General features: G+C 37.8%; 1 protein-coding gene across 49 annotated transcripts in view; it reads left to right on the forward strand.

The window, feature by feature from the left end:
* The window catches only part of ABI3BP (ABI family member 3 binding protein), a 234203-nt gene that overhangs the window by 173571 nt on the left and 41667 nt on the right, over window positions 1–18965 (forward strand). For 40 of the 49 annotated variants that reach the window (XM_077883802.1, XM_077883814.1, XM_077883819.1 and 37 more), the window contains 6 exons: window positions 4935–4994; window positions 5575–5622; window positions 6480–6560; window positions 8687–8764; window positions 12971–13036; window positions 14740–14814. In XM_077883802.1, the coding sequence (XP_077739928.1) occupies window positions 4935–4994; window positions 5575–5622; window positions 6480–6560; window positions 8687–8764; window positions 12971–13036; window positions 14740–14814 (408 nt within the window). The remainder of the gene's footprint in view (window positions 1–4934; window positions 4995–5574; window positions 5623–6479; window positions 6561–8686; window positions 8765–12970; window positions 13037–14739; window positions 14815–18965) is intronic. The other 9 variants (XM_077883805.1, XM_077883824.1, XM_077883815.1 and 6 more) reach the window with 5 other exon arrangements.

The raw sequence follows: 18965 nt of genomic DNA on the forward strand, positions 1-18965 counted from the left end.
TCTCACAAGTGCTTGAACAGAATAGGCTCTGTTATGTTCAGTTTCCGGGTCATATCTAGGTGCAAGTTTGCATCCTAATGAGCCCAGGATCTTGTTTAGAAGCTCCTCTAGGTTATAGCTCAGAAAGCGGAGGGGAAACAACACGTATATTTAATACGTACTGAAATAATACATTAAGAAATAGACGCTCAGCAAAAATCTAAGAATGTAAAATGTAGTGCTGAAATCAAGACAAGAGTTATGTTTTATCACAGTTTATCTCAAAATTTATTCTGAGTGATATCAGAGTAACAAACTTGAATTTTTAGATCTGTATCCAGTAAGTCAGCCTAGGATTTGCCACACAGTCCTTCTATTCTGTAGATTCCTAGGTTCGACACCAGTTTCATCCGCTTAGGCTTTTAAAAAACCACCTTCCAGCCACTCAGTTGAATTCTTGCTATAGCATTTAATGAGGAATCTAGAAAAATTGAGTCCATACACCACATCCAGAACCAAAACAGAACTGTCCTTGCTTCAGATCTGCCTCAGAGGAATTATTTCAAATTCAGAGCAAAGGGCTTGCCCTAACACCTGGCTCAACAGGTGCTTTCTTTGTAGATCTGTTTCTAAACAAATAGCTGGGCAGCCCGGGTAGCTCAGAGGTTTAGCGCCACCTTCAGCCCAGGGCGTGATCCGGGAGACCTGGGATCGAGCCTTCTTCTCCCTCTGCAGGTGTCTCTGCCTCTCTCTCTCTCTCTCTCTCTCTGTTTCTCTCATGAATAAATAAAATCTTAAAAATTAAAATTAAAATTAAAAATTAAAGAGATTTGTGGTGACTCTTCTGGTCCATAGGTATCTGGATAGGCCTCAGTCATTGGAAGTGAATCAGAAAGAAAATCAAGATTTTGGCAAGTTATGCAGTCCTCACAGGTGTTCTGTGGAACTATTTGCTTTGGTAAATTCCAATTTGCAGCCACACTTATGCATTTTTGCAGTTAGGAAACGGGAGAAGAATGCTGAAATGCCTTTGGAGATAGAATCACTAGGTAGGATGTAGGCCATGACTGTGGCTATGGAGAGGAAGAGGATACTGTTGCTTCTACTTGGGCAAGTGGTGAGATGATGATGCTACTAAGGCAAGGAACACAGGGGAATAAGCACTTGTGTCTGTGCATGCTGGGTGTGGAGGGCCAATAGGACTTTCAAACGGGAATGTCTAACTGGTAGTCAACATGTATTTGGGGATTTCTGAACTGAAAATATAGGATATAGATTTTGGAGTCACCTGTCTACAGATTGCAGGTTATTAAATCTTGTGTGTGAATGATGTCATCCAAAAAGAAAGTATAGACCAAGAAAAATAAGAGTTCACAGATCAAAGGCTTGGGGGACACAGTTACACTTAAGAAATGGATAAGGATTGAGTAGCCAGCAGAAGTTGCTGCTGAAAATATAGGAGAGTACCAGGAAGGAGGGCCTCAGGAGGTAAGGCAGGGAGGGGTGCTCAGAAATGACACTGAGGTATGGAGGGATCAGAGGAGATGCTGGACTTTTAGTGCAGATCCAGAAACCCGTAACTGAAACCCATGGGCCATGCTTCAGAATCCAGCAGTTTCCAGATCTTAGAAAGGTAAAACAGAACATATGCCAGATATATTAATATGTCTGCAGCAAAAAGTGTGAGTGTGCCACACCAGATGAATAAAAAATGTAATTAGCCTTAGGTCAGGTCTAGTCAGGTTTTGCTGTCGAATTAGTTAAAAAAAAAAAAAACAAAAACAAAAAAAACTAAGTTTATGGAGCATTTGGACCTCAGAGCTGTGGATAAATCATTGGAGATCCATGGTTGCAAGGGTTCAGGGAAGTAGAAGCCAGACCACAGCAGATGAAGATACAATTGAGAGACCAGGTAGCAAAGCAGATAGTCTTTTGATTATAGGAATGAGTATAAGGGAAGGATGGTTTGAAGGGGAGGCCTTCTCAAGGGAATAGGATTATCAGTTTTAGAATGTTGGAGCCTTTGAACTGTTTCATAGGTGAAGAGGGAGGAAATCATGGATAAATGGAAATATGGACTAATGGCGAGACATGAAAGATCATGGAAATAATGGAAGATAAAAGGCTCTAGAAGAGAGGGTGGCCTGATGGCAGAAGAAATGCTCTGAAAGTTGCCTCTAAACAGGCATGAGACATGCTTCCTCCCAGACTGGACCTAAAGGTACAAGGTTAGAATAAAGGAACAGAGAGTCTGGAGGTGGAAATGCCGTATAGCCCACGTGTATTACTTTTCCAAGATAAGTCACTTGGTAGCTTATGGCAAACCTCAATGAGTAAACCTCATTGAAAACTTTGTATTTTCATCATCTTTATCAGAGACTAAGAGATTAATTTCTCTCCTTTATTCTAGCAAAACATTCTTGTGTATTCATTTGCATTTGTCCCTCTTAGACCTTAGTTGTGATCATCTTAGTTGAATCTTTCTTTGGATTGGTGCACTTTATCCAAAAAGACAGTTAATATCATTGGTTAGTCAATATAAATGGTAAGTTAGCTAATATAATTGAGTCTAAAATATAATTCCAGTATTATATATTAGTATATTTATTATAAAAATATTCTTATAAGGAAATTAAAACCGCCTTCTTATATACATTTCTTTATTAATACACTAAGTTTCTCCCCACGTGGAAGATTTAGATTTTAGGAATCATGCTTTTGTTCAATGTAATATGGAGGAATGCCACACGGGAAAAAGAAAAAAAAAAAAAAAAGGTTTCATTTCTTGGAGCTGCAGTTGACCAAGTAAGAATGATTCATATCCCTTTCCTGTGAATATTTCTATTTCTTTCCTTTCCACTGATTTCACCTGCTTTAGAAAGTCTGTAGTGACAGTTTATTAAATCATCACTTCATGGTTAAAAAGTGCCAACTGCAGCAGCAGGAATTCACATTACCCTGGCCTACATTCCACAGTCAACGAAAGCAGGCAGCGAGTAATGTATTTACAGTACGGTGGATTTATTGGTAGCACATTTTTTTCTCAGCCTCTCCTTAATCCCAGCTCCTCTCTGTATCGTCGAGAACTGTAGCCTTTTAGGGTATTTAGAAACTACAGGCCTCTTTGTATGGCCATGATCTTCACAGAGCCAAAGCAAAGTCTTTCGCCCTCTAGATAAACATTTAGTTTGATTTACAACTGGAAATTTCTCATATTTTACCCTTTGAATCTCAAAAACACTACATAGCAAAGGTCAAATGTTCACTATTGTAGTAAGTTTTCTCTAGTTTTTGTGGACCAACCACTGATCTTCTTAAAGCTTTTTTTTTTCCTCTTTAAAAAAAAATCAAATTTTCAAGTTCCTTTTAGCTCATAAATGTTCTGAGTCAAGATTCTACTCACTGTACCAAATTCCACAACTATAACTGCATTGGGACTTAGCGGCCTAGACTGAGAACACAAGTGATATGCAAGTTATTTTTTTTTAATTTTTTTTTAATTTTTATTTATTTATGATAGTCACAGAGAGAGAGAGAGGCAGAGACACAGAGGAAGAAGCAGGCTCCATGCACCGGGAGCCCGATGTGGGATTCGATCCCGGGTCTCCAGGATCGCGCCCTGGGCCAAAGGCAGGCGCCAAACCGCTGCGCCACCCAGGGATCCCTGATATGCAAGTTAAATATGATCTCCAAAAGCAGTACAAAGAGAGTGTCAGTTCTATATAAACTATTTCTACACTAATGGGGAAGTGGTGCTTGGGCACCTCATGGTGCAAAAGATTTCTTTTTCTGAGATAGAATTCTACCCTGGATCCTAAATTTTTTCCCTCAGCATCATTTAGGATGCAAGGAAATTAAGATGACTACCAAAGGGATTCTGGTACTTACCAGATCTTCATTGTGGTAGGAAAACCTTTCAGCAAGACAGTAGGACTGAGAAGAACCTCTTTATGGTGAAACTGAGCCAAAGAATCACTTTACCTTTCTCTTGGAAGGAGACTTTGTCATAAAAATCTGGTTCTAATAGTAGGTAAATTACCCTGGTATTTTCCTCAGTGAGAGATAAGGTGTCAGATTCCCAGTCTACTGTTTTATTTTGCCAAAATAAATTCTAAAAATGTACTGGATATCAAGGACTGACTGTAAGTGTCTCTCTTCTACCTGACATTTGGTCCCTAGTTGTCACACTCTCAACTGTCAAAGAGGCCCTGAAACCTAATCTACTAGAAGGCACATCACCAAGAATGACAAAAATGACAACATGTACCTAGCATTTACTACGTAACAAGCACTTTCATAGACTTTACATGTGGTCTCTTCTAATGATGGATAGGCACCTCTTGTTCCATTTTCTGAGTGCTTTTTAGAATAAAATTTTGTTCTCCTCTCAGATATTCAAGAATTTGCCTTTCTTGCTGTCTCCCTTAATTTATGGGCCATTTATGCCTATATTACTAGGATAATGTATTTTTCTGTTGCTCTCTGTGGACTTTGAGTCTGAATATCAAATGGCAGCGAGCCACCTCAGGCAAGAGTCAACTTTCTGGTTTTCTTGGGGTTTCTTTGTTTGTTTTTAAGATATTATTTTTAAGTAATCTCTACACCCAATATGGGGCTTGAAACTACAACCCTGAGGATCAAGAGTAGCATGCTCTACTGACTAAGCCACCCTCTTGTGTTTAATGACATTAGTTATTTCCTCTTTTGTTATTTCCTCTTCCCCTCAAGGAAGGCTTCATGAAGAACGGTGACCAATATTGTTTAACTACCATCAGAGCTTTCCTTACACAGTGACTTTTTCCATTTTGAAAAAAAACAACCATTTTCATGGCTTTTTAGCAATTGTGAAAATGCCTTTGTTTTATTCATGTTTTCCAGGATATTTTATCTGTAGGTTAGGTTTCACTCCAGATGTGGCATTTATAGTACAGTGTTTTATAATCTTTTTCTTTCAGTTCCAAGAGATGTGCTCCTTCCCCCTAAACCAGACCCTGAAGTCTCTCAGAGTGAACCTGGTAAACAAATTGTTTTATTTTGCCAGTTAGGTGTGTTTTTTCAAAAAACGTTCTTGAGATAAATATATTTTTAAATCATTGTGATATGGAAGAAGTTTGGAGAGTATTATGGATATAAAATGTGTATTTCTTTTTTGTGAAGATTTCATCTTATAATTTGCTTGAATTTTTTTCTCTGGTTAATGTGAGGGAATAGTATATAATTAGCTTATTTTCCTCTGGAAATGTTTCCATCGAAAAGGAGATTGTGCTAAAATTATAAGACATGCTTGTTAACCGACCATTTTTACCTTCTTTCAAAATGTAAATAGAACTACGTTCCAACTGTGGGTGTACTTTGAGTCAAAAATGTGCGTGCCTACTCAAAAATTTTCCTCAAAGTCGCAGTGAATGAGATTCAAGTTTTAGCTAAACCAAATTTCCTTAGTGGCATCTAATATATAGAATTTTATCATATTTATTATGATTCTTTGAGATGTTTAAGCGTTCAAATGGAAGCATCTAGAAATGCAGAAATGCTGTTTACTTTACCAGGTAGTAATTCTCATAAATATATTTCCGTGGTTTGCTTTTGACCTAGTTCTGCAACCTGTTACCTTTAGAATTGATGCACCAGAGACAACAATAGGTAATGTGTCTCCCCTACCGACCAACTCTAATTGTTTTCTTTGCTACAGTCCAATTGCAGGTCTTTCTCAACTTATCAGCTCGAAACATCATCTCTTCTCGATCCACTTCATCATCTCATTCTCATTACTCTTACTCTTTCCAAAATAGAAAAGCAATGGCTTCACTGTTGTAAAGACTTTGCCCTGAAGACCAGCTTAAGACTACTTACTCATTACTGAGTTCATCTCCACCTACCTCATTTATTTCCACATTTGAAATGGTTCCACGTGCTCATGCCCATCTAGTTAACATTTTCTGCATGTTTAGTGGTTCTCGGCTGTCGTGTTAAAACACACTAGCATGTGACAAGTTATGAAAGGTTCTGGCATGTAATTATTATTAATATTGGCCAAAACACTGAACTTTGCTAATGGTTTATTTTTAAAAATAAACTTGAGGAGACTCCAGGTGACTGTGACAATAACGAATATTTTCACTCAGTTTATAATCCTGTATGTTCTCTTGATGGGAGAGACAGACAGACAGCTACAGCTGACCACATCTGTTTCTCATTCATACCCCATCCTTACCAGGGATGGTCATGGAGTATGTCAAGCCCTGAGTGTTACTTCTCACCTGTCCTGGTACACAAATAACAAAAAAACAAAACAAAAACCAACTGTTGAGAACCATTATTCTTATATTCCACGGTCATTTTCCTGAAGGTTCTGTATTACACTTAACTTTCTTCTTCATGACCCACCTAATGTTTTCCTTTTTTCTGTTTCAAATGAAGGAATCTCATGTAATATTATTCTGGCCTGGTGCTGGCTTTTGCATCTAAAGATTAAAAATGCCGGTACTTTTCTTTTGCAGCTCCTTTAGAGACACGAGGCAGCCCTTCTATACCCATGATTTCACCAAGTACTAGTCAAGCGGAACTGCCAACCACTCTGGGTAAATTTTGTTTTCATATTTCAGTCCAACGAAGACCTACCTTTTAGGCATTGCCCTTGAAGTTGCCATACGTACTTTGTGTTCATGGGATGTTTCTAAACAATAAAGGGTCTCTTCTTACCATTATATAAGAAAAAAAATCCTTTCCACTTCATTCTTTTACATTAACCATATATTTGTCCTTCTAGTATTTATGCTGGTTTTCAATATAAAATGAGAATATTTTAAAACACCTTTTCAAAATTTTAACTGCTCTAAAAAAAGAAATGTTCCCAGTGTGTATCAGTGCTATACTTCTTGGTTGATTTTTCCATATTTGAAATTGCTTTTGGGAAGAAAATTTCATCTCGTAATTATTATTTTATGGGTGGTAAGTGAAATGCTAAGCAATGAGAGTTCCAAAAAAGAAATTGTTTTAAGGTTGAGCCCTTACTCCGGAGAGCTCAGCATCTAATATGAAGAAACAGGATTTAGTGAGAGTAGGGCTTCCTCAGTACCTCCCAGCACTGTGTGTAACATTTTTCTTTAAACCACATAACAATCGCACAGCAAGTTCTATTACTTGCCTCATTTTACAGCTTAGAAAATTGAGGCATAGAGAGACTTAAAAATTGGGCCAAGTCACACAGTTAATGTCAAAGCTGGATTGAAACCCACCTCTTCAGTCACCAGAGCTCCTGGGATTCACCCCCGTGTTATACATACGAGTGTGATAGAGAAATGAGCAACATGCTAAGCAAGCAAACTACTAGGTGCATTAGGGGAGGTGACAGAGGAGGTGACATTTACCCTGGATTTTCAAGTTGGAGTGAGAGTTAAAGATGTGAAGGGTTCTTTCAGGTTAAAGACAGATGGGAGAGAGGCAATTCAGAGAATGGTTGTCAGGCTAATCTGATGAGCATGCGACTTGGGCTAGGTGTGTCAGGAAGGTTGGTGAGGATGAGTGGGCCATGCTTTTCCAAAAGTTCACCGACATCTTCACTTCACGGGAGACCCCAGTTTGCCTCGCCCTCAATTGAAATTGAATCAGAAAACAAGAGTTCCCTGCTTGTTATTGTTGCTTCCCCTGCCCTGTCCACACACATCCCACATGACTATGTTTAAAATCAGTGGCCTTATTTTTCTTTCCTTTATCCCTTTTCAAATAAATCTGTCCTGTGTGTGTGTGTGTGTGTGTGTGTGTGTGTGAGAGAGAGAGAGAGAGAGAGAGATCACATTTCAAAATGAAATCCTTTTTAAAGGACAAAATTTAAAACTGACCAAATGTATCCTAATTTCCAAATATTCGTCTATCCTAGCCAGGGCCCACAAAGTGAACATCACCCAGCGCAGCAAAGGCAAACATACTTTTCTAGAACCACTGCTGGATATACCAATTATCTACTTTCTACTCCCTATTGTTTTTAATATACTTCAGTCTATTGAAGCAAGAACCCTCACCTGCCAACTGTCCCAAGTATGTCTGTTATGAGAAGAATCCAGATTATAAAGCAGGGCAGAAAAAAGATGCCAGTGTGTTCTATGCACCAAGTATTTTCTTGAGTACAGTGTGTGGCAAAGTAATTTGCTACATCTATGTGATGCTGTGATGACTTCGAGATAACATGGGAGTAAAAGTAGAGCCACACTTATTTTTTACTTTGGCCAGGAGAAGTGTATCTATGTCAATAAACTGACTCTCACAGGACATAAATAGAAGAATATTTATTCTTACATAGTGTAAATTCACCTCTTTTCATATGATATATTTCTTTTCCAGCTCACATAAATAACTTTTGTGGAGTTTATGGAATAGAGAGGAGGCGTGAGGATAATAATATCTAAAAACAGTTAAGAGGCACAATTTAAGAACAGCCGTGTCCAGGATCATGAAATGTAATCGTGAACAAAAAGCTTTTGGAAATCCTTAAAATAACCATTAAAATAATAGAACCAGAAGATAAAAAACTTAATAAATGAGCTATTAAAATGTACCTTTAACCTTGAGATTTTGTGATGATGAGGCATACTTATACATGCAGTTTCCCTTTCATCAATGCACGGGGTGGAAAATGTGGGGTGATTTTTTTGACATGTTCAGGGTGATAATTATTGAAAGCCAGCCGCCTTACTGTGTTCTTCCCCAGCAGAAACACACCAATCCACCCAAGGAGCCTTCACAACTAAGATTCCACTAACAACTGAATTGGCAAAGACAACTCCGGGTAATGCTATTTCGTTTCCGTATAGTAAAGTGCTTTTCTTTCATTTTTAAGCAGGAAAGAAGTTTTCTTTTCAGAATGTCAGTTTTCATCATAGTGGAATTCGTTTTCATCATTTCGTAGGTGCAGGACATCAGCCAAATAGGAATGTCACTCGAATGTAGGGAAGACCATTTCTTCAGTTAGAACTTGGCTTTTGAATATAGGGTTGACCACATGATGCTGAGAACTAAGAAGGAAAGCCTCCCCCATCTGGCCTTTTTTCTTTGTTTAACCTTCATTTGCCTCATTTTCCACATCTAAATAAGAATAGTCTGTTTTAGCTTTTTTCTCTTCCCCATTCACCTCTCCCTCCCCCTTGCTCGCTCTCTCCCTGCCTCTCTCTATCCCATCTCCTCCTCTCCATGAGCATATTGATATTGTGGCCTGAGGAAGGAAACTCGTAACAAGAAGAATCATTTTTTTTTAAGAAGAATCATTTTTTAAAGATGACTTAATATTTAAATATCGAGGGGAGGGTTTGGGAGAGATTTCCTTTTATTTCTTCCTTTCTACTTCTTGGGAAGTGAACTCACCTACACAAAGTTCTATCACCCTGTTCTTAGAAGTCTATCTTTTTTGTATTTTTCTATCTTACTTAGGTGAGAATCAGTTGTGGATTTCTGATATTTTTGTGTTTTTTTTCTTTTTGTTCTAAATTATTGCTTTTGTTCATCTCTACATCTATCATGTGGTAGGAAGCCCAAAACCCAAAAGTAAACTTTTTTTAAGTAGTTGGAAGACCCATCTATTTTACTTCTTGTCAGTCATAATTTGTGGCAAAAATTTGGTGCAAGAAATTTGAAATAGTAAAAAAAATTATTTAAACATCTAATGTTAAGGTATATTATAGTAAGCAGAGCAGTACTTATGCTAAATAAACATAACTGGAACACTTTATGGCATAGGACACTTCTTGTAAATTTTCTCAATCTTTTTTTACTTGTTTGGTTTCATTTTTTATTAGGTTTTAAACGTTTGTTATTTTTCCTTATTACCTTTCTATTTATTAACTTTGTATTTATTTATAAATCCACACAGAAGAAACCTAACATGACAGCTCTCCCACGTCCTCCTGACCAGCTTCAACCATTACCAACAGATGGTCAATCACGTTGCATCCATAACACGCCCTCGTTTTTGTATGCTTATTTTTTTGTATTTTTGCTTAATAGAAACAATTAGTGTCTTAATAGAAGATAGTTGGATTCTCAAAATGAAAAACATTGTTTCTGCAGCAAAATATATAAATATTTATAAATAGCATAAAAAAAGACTATTCAGGTTGTATAGCCAAGTGAAAAAGATTCCAGCTTTTTAGAGCTTTATAGATTTCAGAATTAAGAATAAAAGAGGTTTGATTTTCCTTGCTTTGCTTTTTCTTATTTTAATGGGAATATCAGTATTGTGTCACCATTACTAGTGTATGTGGAATTTTTATCATTCTTTCTAGAACATGGTTTTACTAGATAGGAATTTCATGATTGATGTATATCCAGGATCTGATATCATTATATGAAATGTCTTAACATATTTATACAATGTACTGTATGTTCTGAGGATAATTAGCTTGGCCTAAACTGTGCTGCCCTAGGATTCATCACTTCTCTAGGCTTGGACCAAGGATCTTTAGAGTGAGCTCACCAGGGATTCACTAGTATGAGGTGACAAAGAACACCCTAGGAATGAACCCATCTTAAGGGAGTAGCATTCACAACCTGGGCCAGCCCAATACACTGCATTTCCCAAGAAGGTCCACTTTCACAAAGCCATGCTATGTGTCACCCTCATAAAACCCTCATAAATGTGTACCTGAGCTCTGCTGAAGAGGACGTCAGTCATCTGTTTTTGTTTTTGTATTGTGTTTTTAACATCAGGCATTAAAGGCATAAGACAGCACACCGCAATTTGAGAGAGCTGCCAGAGGGGTGAAATGATTCCTCTTGATCTTTGCTCTCTCCCAATGCATGTACCATGGCCTGTGTGGCTTTTTGATCTCCAAACCTTCCTTGATGGGGGACCCAAGTGCTCCAAAGAAACTTTGTGCCTAAAACCTGCAGCATGAGCCCACTAGGAGAATCTCTAGTTCCTTTTCTCTGTGACACCCTTGCCCCTTTGTCTGACAATTCCCTGCAGCACACCAGAACCAAAGCCCTGAAATGTTCAAGCTTTTCTTTGCCTTTCTCAAACCATAATAGAAATCCACTTGACTAGAGATACTTTAAGGTCACTGTTTATTTGACTCATTTCCACTCCCTTAGTCTTGCCCCACCCAGGAAAATTATATCTTCCTTACCCTCTCCCTGTGCTGGGCAGAGCATGAGATCTTCAAGGTGTTTCTCCTATAATCCTTTTTTTTTTTTTTCTGATAGTATCTTCATATAGTATTTCTTAATTTCTTAATGCTCTTCTTAAATAGATTTTTATAAAAATAGGTACAAAAGCATCTTTTAAAATTATTTTGTCATTAAAAACTATGCGGACATATGTTCACAAAGCTCCTTTGTCTTTTTTTTTTTTTTAGTTTAAAATTAAAACCCTAGAGCAATTTTCTCAAGGCCATGTGTTTTTCAGTGATGAACTATATGAATTACTCACAGTCTAAACTGAAGTAATCCTCCAACTCTCATATGAAAAATTGTCTAGATTTAAGTAAAGATTATGGGGGGAAAGTAAAGTAAAAATTCTGATCCTGTGACTTTGAAATACTGAGTATAGGCCTGATTATTTGTGTTCTGCTTTACATCCCTTTCCTGTCTAAAGTTTTCAAATTCATATTTGTTCTAGAATGAGACTAATAAGAACCATGATCTTTATATTACTTTAAAATAATCTAACACTGAGGAAATTAACATGAAAAACGAAATAGCTGAAATTCACAGGGAATCCTACCACTCCCAAAGGGAATTTTGAAGACAAGCATTTGCAAATCATCATTACACATTTTAGGGTGTAATGAGAATTAATTTTGTATAACCTCTGTGCTCTGTTCACTCCAGCTGCTACAGTTTGAAAGGCCCACACTAACCCTACAGAGAATTTCAGCATGTGTCTGCTGTTTTTGGCCTGAAGTATGGCAAAATTCTGCTCATCAGTCTCCACGTTGGAAGCTTATAAATGAGCTACATTATAATCTGTTTCACAGGTGTATTTTTTTTAACATGGTAGGCAAAGCATTGCTGATTTATGATTATATAAATACCCACTCAAGATGTGAACAGAATCATCAAAACGATGTAATCTACTCACACAGTTTGCAAGAAAAATTTTTTCCAGTCTTAAAGCATTAAATTACCAAGAGAGTTGGTGGTAAGGAGGCAGTGCGGTATGTCAAAGAGGAGAGTAGGGAAGGGAAAGATGAAGGAATTCCAGGATGAAACCACACTTTAAAACCTTAGGAAGCAAAAGTATTTCAGCGGAGTTTGTTATGATTTTGCCTGCTTACATTGGTCGCTCATTTTTTAAAATTTATTCGGCAAGTCTTCGTTAGGAGTCATCACTATGCCAGGCCCTAAGGACCAAGGAGCAGGAAATGACAGGCAGTGTTTTGCTCTCTAGGGCTTGTCCCAGTTCTTGTTCCTTACTAGCCCTCTCTTGATAGGCAGGGGCAACAGAGGTCATTGTCTCCTATTCCTAAAGCTTTAACAGATAGGACTAAATGAGTATTCATTTCAGGGCTCATGAGTTAGGACCACATGCTCCTATTCTTTTAACCTACCTAAATACAGGTATTTACTTTGAGATTACCTGTCTTCTTTGGCAAAATAATGTTCCACTATGACTTCCTAATTGAGAGATATGGATGGATGGATGGACGGACGGACGGACAGACAGATGGGAGGCTAGATGGATGGCTAGTTGGCTTATATTTACCATGTTAAGCAACCGTTGGGTAAAATAAATACCCTTGAGAAACATGGACTAAATGCAGACTAATCCTTACCACATATTGCAAATGACCTACCTCAGTCTGTGTGTGCCTTTATTTCCAGTCATGAAGATGATTACTTGTTTTATTTTCTTTAGCAGCAGTGCTGTAATGCATGATTGCAGGTTTCAGGATATCCTTTCTACTTCCATGCAAAATGTATGAGTTTTGGTCCCTAGGATGCTAAATCCCCATTTGATGAAATATTAGTTACTAACTATGAAGCTTTGCCTCTGTTTCAGCACCACACAGGTTGTATACTACTTCTGTGAGGCCCAGAACACCAGACAAAGTACACATCAGACCCGGTAAGTTGTTCCTCTTTCCAGTGACCTAAATAATTAGCATACGTGGGAAGGTATAAAATGTATTGAAACAGCAACATACACCAAAGGAGGGATATATATCCTTAAATGGCAATAAACGATGTGCACAAATTCCGGTCCTTGTAGATAAGTAGAGAGGTAACGATGAATACATGGTAGTGATAAAACGTGACTAAGGCTTTTAAGGATGAGCAGATATAAAGATTCCATGGAACTTTATCAACATAGAAGCATTTTTAGAATAGCATTTGTATGTAAATCTCATACATACTCCTCCAATTTTCTATGGCAGTTATAGGAAAAGCATTAGAGTTAGCTATTTGGATACTACTAGCTCTCAAATGTTCTTTAAGAAGAGATGGTCACTTCTAATAGAAAAGATTCTTGTTCTGGGAGAACATTTGTACTTGATTCCTTCAGGTGATAAAACACACATAGACACAATTTACAGGTTGTACACAGTAAAAATGATAACTAAACATTGGGAAATACTTTACATTTATTGAATTCTCCAAAAGTTTTAGGATCTCCCTCACTGGAGCTTGTTAAGGGAAAGTTAACTTGGAGAGGTTGATCTGGTTCATGTAAATTGCCCTTGTGCTAAAGCAAAATTTGGACCAAAGACACTGAGCTTTTCTGCCCCTTGGTTGCTGCAATTCTTTCTTCTTAAAGTTCTGAATCATGAAGCTGGCTTATAAATTAATGTTCTTGGTCAACCTCTCTCCAGGGATGTGGGAAAAGAAACAATTATTTCTATCCTTTGGTTTATGGATATTCCATGTGTTTTTTTTTTGCAGTAATTTTCCAATATCTAAAGGTAATTAGGCACAGACATCTTTTATCAACAAATATTTCTCCATGTGCCCTCTGTACTATGATAGCTGGTTGAGAGCTTAATGTGTGGCTGGTTATATTAAGTATTTCTACAAAATAATGAAACTGTAACAACAGTGGTTAACATTGACTAAAGGCTTGCTATGCATCTTGTGGGGCACAGTTGAGGAAGCCAAGGCATGAGAATAGCTAGGAAGTAGACTAGAAGGCAAGCAATCTGCCTCTGGAACTTGCTCTCTCAACCACAACACCCTTGGTGCTTTTCCTTGAAGAGTCTTCCAGAGGATAAGACAGGTGACCTCTTAAAGTATTGGTATGCTCTGTCTCTCCATAGAGCAGGAGACAAATTAAAATGATTTCATCATACTCTGTGTTCAACAATGGACTTGTACCAGGTTGAGGGAACGGCTGTACCTAAAGACCCCGGCAAGAGACCCACCAACTTATGAGTTATGAATTAAGGCCTTGGCACATAAAGATGCTTCAAGTTTTGGTTTCTAATTGGGTTTATATGTAGTCCTGATTTTTCTTCAGTTCTGTTTTGAAATGTATCTAGTGCTTATAAATGAGGTGAGGGATTTCCCATTTAGTTGTATATACTCCCTTGCCAGTTAGTTCTTTAAGCCCAGTGATCACCTCAGAGTAAAAACATCAGGTCTCTATGCCCAAATTCAAGTCTGTGATTTAAAAACCAGAATTGTGGTTTCCATATTATAAAGCAATAGTTTTTGGTAAGCAAGCATTAGCAAGTTGCCTAAATGACTTCCAATTCTCTGAGAACTTCTGTTTGCCTTGGCTGCAAAGTTTTAATAGGAAAATTTCTAACCTATTTATTTCCCACTTTATTATAGTTCTGAACAAGACAACTACAAGACCTAGTAGACTCAAACCCAGTAGGATGCCAAAAGGGAATGGAATGGGAACAGGTAATGATCACAAATTTATTTCCTTTTTGATCCTCTCTAAACTTAAATGTTTTTATTCAAAATATGTACTTTTGTTGAATTCACACTTCAATTTATTTTTTTTTACCAGTTTTGGAAGTTCTTAATATATCTGTAATTGGAAATTGTAACATTCCAACATCAAAAATTGGTGTGTCTCTGAAAACACTGAAAAAGAATTTTTCTTTTCTAAACTCAGACCACTCAATCAGCTACCATATATAGTCTTGATTCTTGAAAAGTTCCTGATTAAATATGTATAATATGTATTATTGAAAGATAATATCAAAATAGTTGTTTTCTCTAATTCCAAAACCACTTTCCATATACAGGTTCAGTCTTCAAGACTATAATCACTTGGTTTTTAAGTTGGCAATTTCACAAGTACCATTATCTTTTTTTATAAGATCTACATTTTGGGGGGCACCTGGGTGGCTCAGTTGGTTAAGTATCTGCCTTCAGCTTAGGTCACAATCTTAGGGTCTTGGGATGAAGGCCCACATTGGGCCCTCTGCTTGGTGGGGGAGTCTGCTTCTCCCTCTCACTCTCCCTCCCTGTGTTCTCTCTCCCTCTCTCTTTCTCTCTCTCAAATAAATTTTATCTCCCTCTCACTCTCCCTCCCTGTGTTCTCTCTCTCTCTCTCAGATAAATTTTATCTCTCAAACAAAATCCCCCCCCCCCCCCAAAAAAAAGACCTGCTTTTGTTGGCAGTGTGAAAAATGAATTTCCTTGTATTCATTCATTCATTTAAAAGACTGGGAGAGATGGGAGGGAGAGAGAGAGATTTTTTTTTATATATTTTTTTAATTTTTATTTATTTATGATAGTCACACAGAGAGAGAGAGAGGCAGAGACACAGGCAGAGGGAGAAGCAGGCTCCATGCACCGGGAGCCTGACGTGTGATTTGATCCCGGGTCTCCAGGATCGCGCCCTGGGCCAAAGGCAGGCGCCAAACCACTGCGCCACCCAGGGATCCCCAAGAGAGAGAATTTTAAGCAGGTTCCATGCCCAGTGCAGAGGCACATATGGGTCTCTATCTCATGACCCTGAAATCTTGTCTTGAGCCAAAATCAAGAGTTGGACCCATAACCAATGGAGCCACCCCAGTGCCCCACAATATTTTTTGGAATAGTACAAATCATGTGCTTGCTTATGGAAAAAAGCCTAGAAATTAGAATGTCTTTAATGTGTATATATTTAATCCATGATGGTTCCCTAATGAGAAAGAGATGTGTATAATACCTAAAGATATTTGGTCTAAAAATAATTTAGATTTGTTTTAAAATTTTTTTTTTACTAGTTTATTACAGTGTGTGAAGTTCTAGGAATCCACTTTCCTTCAAGTCATTTAATGAGGCAATAACTATAAACCCCTGACTCATGAAAAGCAAGAAAGCTTTCCAACATCTATTTGTGCTCAGCTGTTCCTTTTACTATTCCCAACTGTGGGATTAGGCAATGCATAGTTTCTCAGATTGACATAAACAATCTGGCTCTAAACAGAACCACCTTGTTAATAGTCAAAGTGCTTCCCTGGAGTTTGTCTAAGTAAAAATAAAAGAAAGCATTTGTGTCAACAAAGCAAATGAAAGAACAGGTAGCTATGATCAAACTTGGAAGTCATTAACCTTCAGTGTTACCAAGTATTGATTCTCACTAGGAAAAAGCCAATTGTCTTCCAGAAGGAAAACAGTATTATTAAAAGTCTATCTACAATATAAACATTTTTTTCAGAGCCCCTTGTAACACAAATTGACATCTATTACTCATTTGTGTAGATGAAATTAGCTTTGTAGTATTAACTCATCTGATTAAACTGTGGAAGGATGACCTCTTTGCAGAGCTTCTTCATTTTAATTAGTTGGTTGCTAATAGAAATGGGCTGGTGAGCACAGGTAGAGAAAGCTGAGCTCACTGTCTGCTTCCTTTGCTCTACCTCCCTTCCTAACCAAAATGCATTGCACATGTTCTATGTTCTATTGTCTGTGGGATTCCCCTTCATGAAATGCTGCCCATCTGTGGGGAATGAAGTCAGCAGATGGCATTCTCTTTCACCTCCTTCAGGATCAGCCTCAGCTGAGAGTGCTTTGATTGGAGGTCTGGGTTTCTGGGTTATGTATCTCCGTGTCTACTACAATATCACATAACAACCAAATGATATTTGCCTCAGGAATGCAAGGTTGGCTCAGCATTCAAACAAATTCATATAATTCTCATTACCAGAGAAAGGGAGAATAGTCATACGGTCACCTCAATAAATACAAAAAACAACCATTAGATGAAATTCAAAATCCAGGGATGCCTGGGTCACTCAGTGGTTGAGCATCTGCCCTTGACTTAGGCTGTGATCCCAAAGTCCCCCAATCAAGTCCCACATCAGGCTCCCCACAGAGAGCCTGCTTCTCCCTCTGCCTATGTCTCTGTCTCTCCATCTCTTGTGAATGGATAAATAAAAATCTTTTAAAAAAATTCAAAATCCATTAGTGATGAAATTCTCAGAAAATTAAGAATAGAAGGAATTTTCCTTACTCTGATAAAGGATATCTGAAAAACCTGCACCTAACATCATACTTAATAGTGAATATTTTTCTCCTAACATCAAGAACACAAGGGTTCCTACTTTTACCACTTATGCTGAAAATAGTAGTGAAGTATTCAGCCAATGCGATAAGGCAAAAAAGACATAAATGGTATAAACATTGAAAATTACAGATGACATGTAGGATATTATGAAAGAAAATTTAATATCTCTCCGACTATTTGCTTCGAAATAAGGTTTTTAAAAATTTGTGAGAAAAAGAATGTTTTAAAATCTCTTCTCTCAATGGGTGGCTGGGGGGCTTTGTTGGTTAAGCGTCTGCCTTCAGCTCAGCTCATGATCTCAGGGTCCTGGGATGGAGCCCCTGCATCAGGCTCCCTGCTCAGTGGGGAGTCTGCTTCTCTCTCCGCTCCTCCCCTGCCTTGTGCTCTCTCTCTCTCTCTCTCGCTCTCTCTCACTCTTTCAAATGAATAAATAAAAATCTTTTAAAAAATAAAATAAAATATCTTCTCTCTAGAATATTGATTTACATGTGTCCACATTAATTTGATTCTGCATAATTTGGTTCTGGCTTGTTTACCAGAAATGTAGTTATTTACATTGTTAATTTTCTTCTCTGACCCAGTCCCACTATGCTTCTATTGAGTCTTAATGAGACTTAATTTCTGCATCATCTGATTCCTAATCAACTTTGACATCTTGCCCAGATTACTTATCTTTATTATTCATCCATCTCTCCTACATTTTCCTGTAGTTTTTCATGCTGAAATTTTCAGCCTGGATATTTTACATTAAAAAGAAAAATCAGGGCGGCCTGGATGGCTCAGTGGTTTAGTGCCACCTTCAGCCCAGGGCCTGATCCTGGAGACCCGGGATCGAGTCCCCATCGGGCTCCCTGCCTGGAGCCTGCTTTTCCCTCTGCCTGTGTCTCTGCCTCCCTCTGTCTCTCGTGTCTCTCATTAATAAATAAATAAAATCTTAAAAAAAAACAGAAACAGTTGATAAAGAAAGTGTTTAGGATTATTTATAAGACATATTCTTCATGGTCTTATGCCACTTAAAATCATGCTTGTGGAAGACTAAAAAAGAGATTGAGGCCTCAAAACTATGGACTTTTGATTATTCAGGCCTCTACAAAAATCTTGCAATGATTCCATAAACCCAGGAATCTTTAAACCATCTTGAGCCAAGTTTCTTATTTCATAACATCATTACAGATATTTGCCCAGGGTTATATACATTTCTTAGCTATATTTGTAAATATGCCTCCACTTCAAAGTCTGCAAGTAGCCTACAAACACTGAGGTTATAGGTAGGTTATTTTTCCAGTACTCTGCGTCTATAGTTTTTCCAGAGATGTGTTTTAGCTCCACTGATGTGTTCTAAAAATGACAGCCCATCTCAGATCTACACCGTGGAGATGCAACAAGCATGCGCTAGACCAGGAGATAACAAAGACTGTAGCCCCACAGGCTAAAGCTGGCCTGTTTTCATAAATAAAGTTATGTTGAAGCATAGCCTGTTTTCATAATTGAATGGTAGGAACAATTGTGACAAGACAGTACGGTTCACAAAGCTGAAAATGTTTACTGT

The sequence above is a fragment of the Canis aureus genome, chromosome 35, assembly GCF_053574225.1.
Source record: "Canis aureus isolate CA01 chromosome 35, VMU_Caureus_v.1.0, whole genome shotgun sequence".
NCBI lineage: Eukaryota > Metazoa > Chordata > Mammalia > Carnivora > Canidae > Canis > Canis aureus.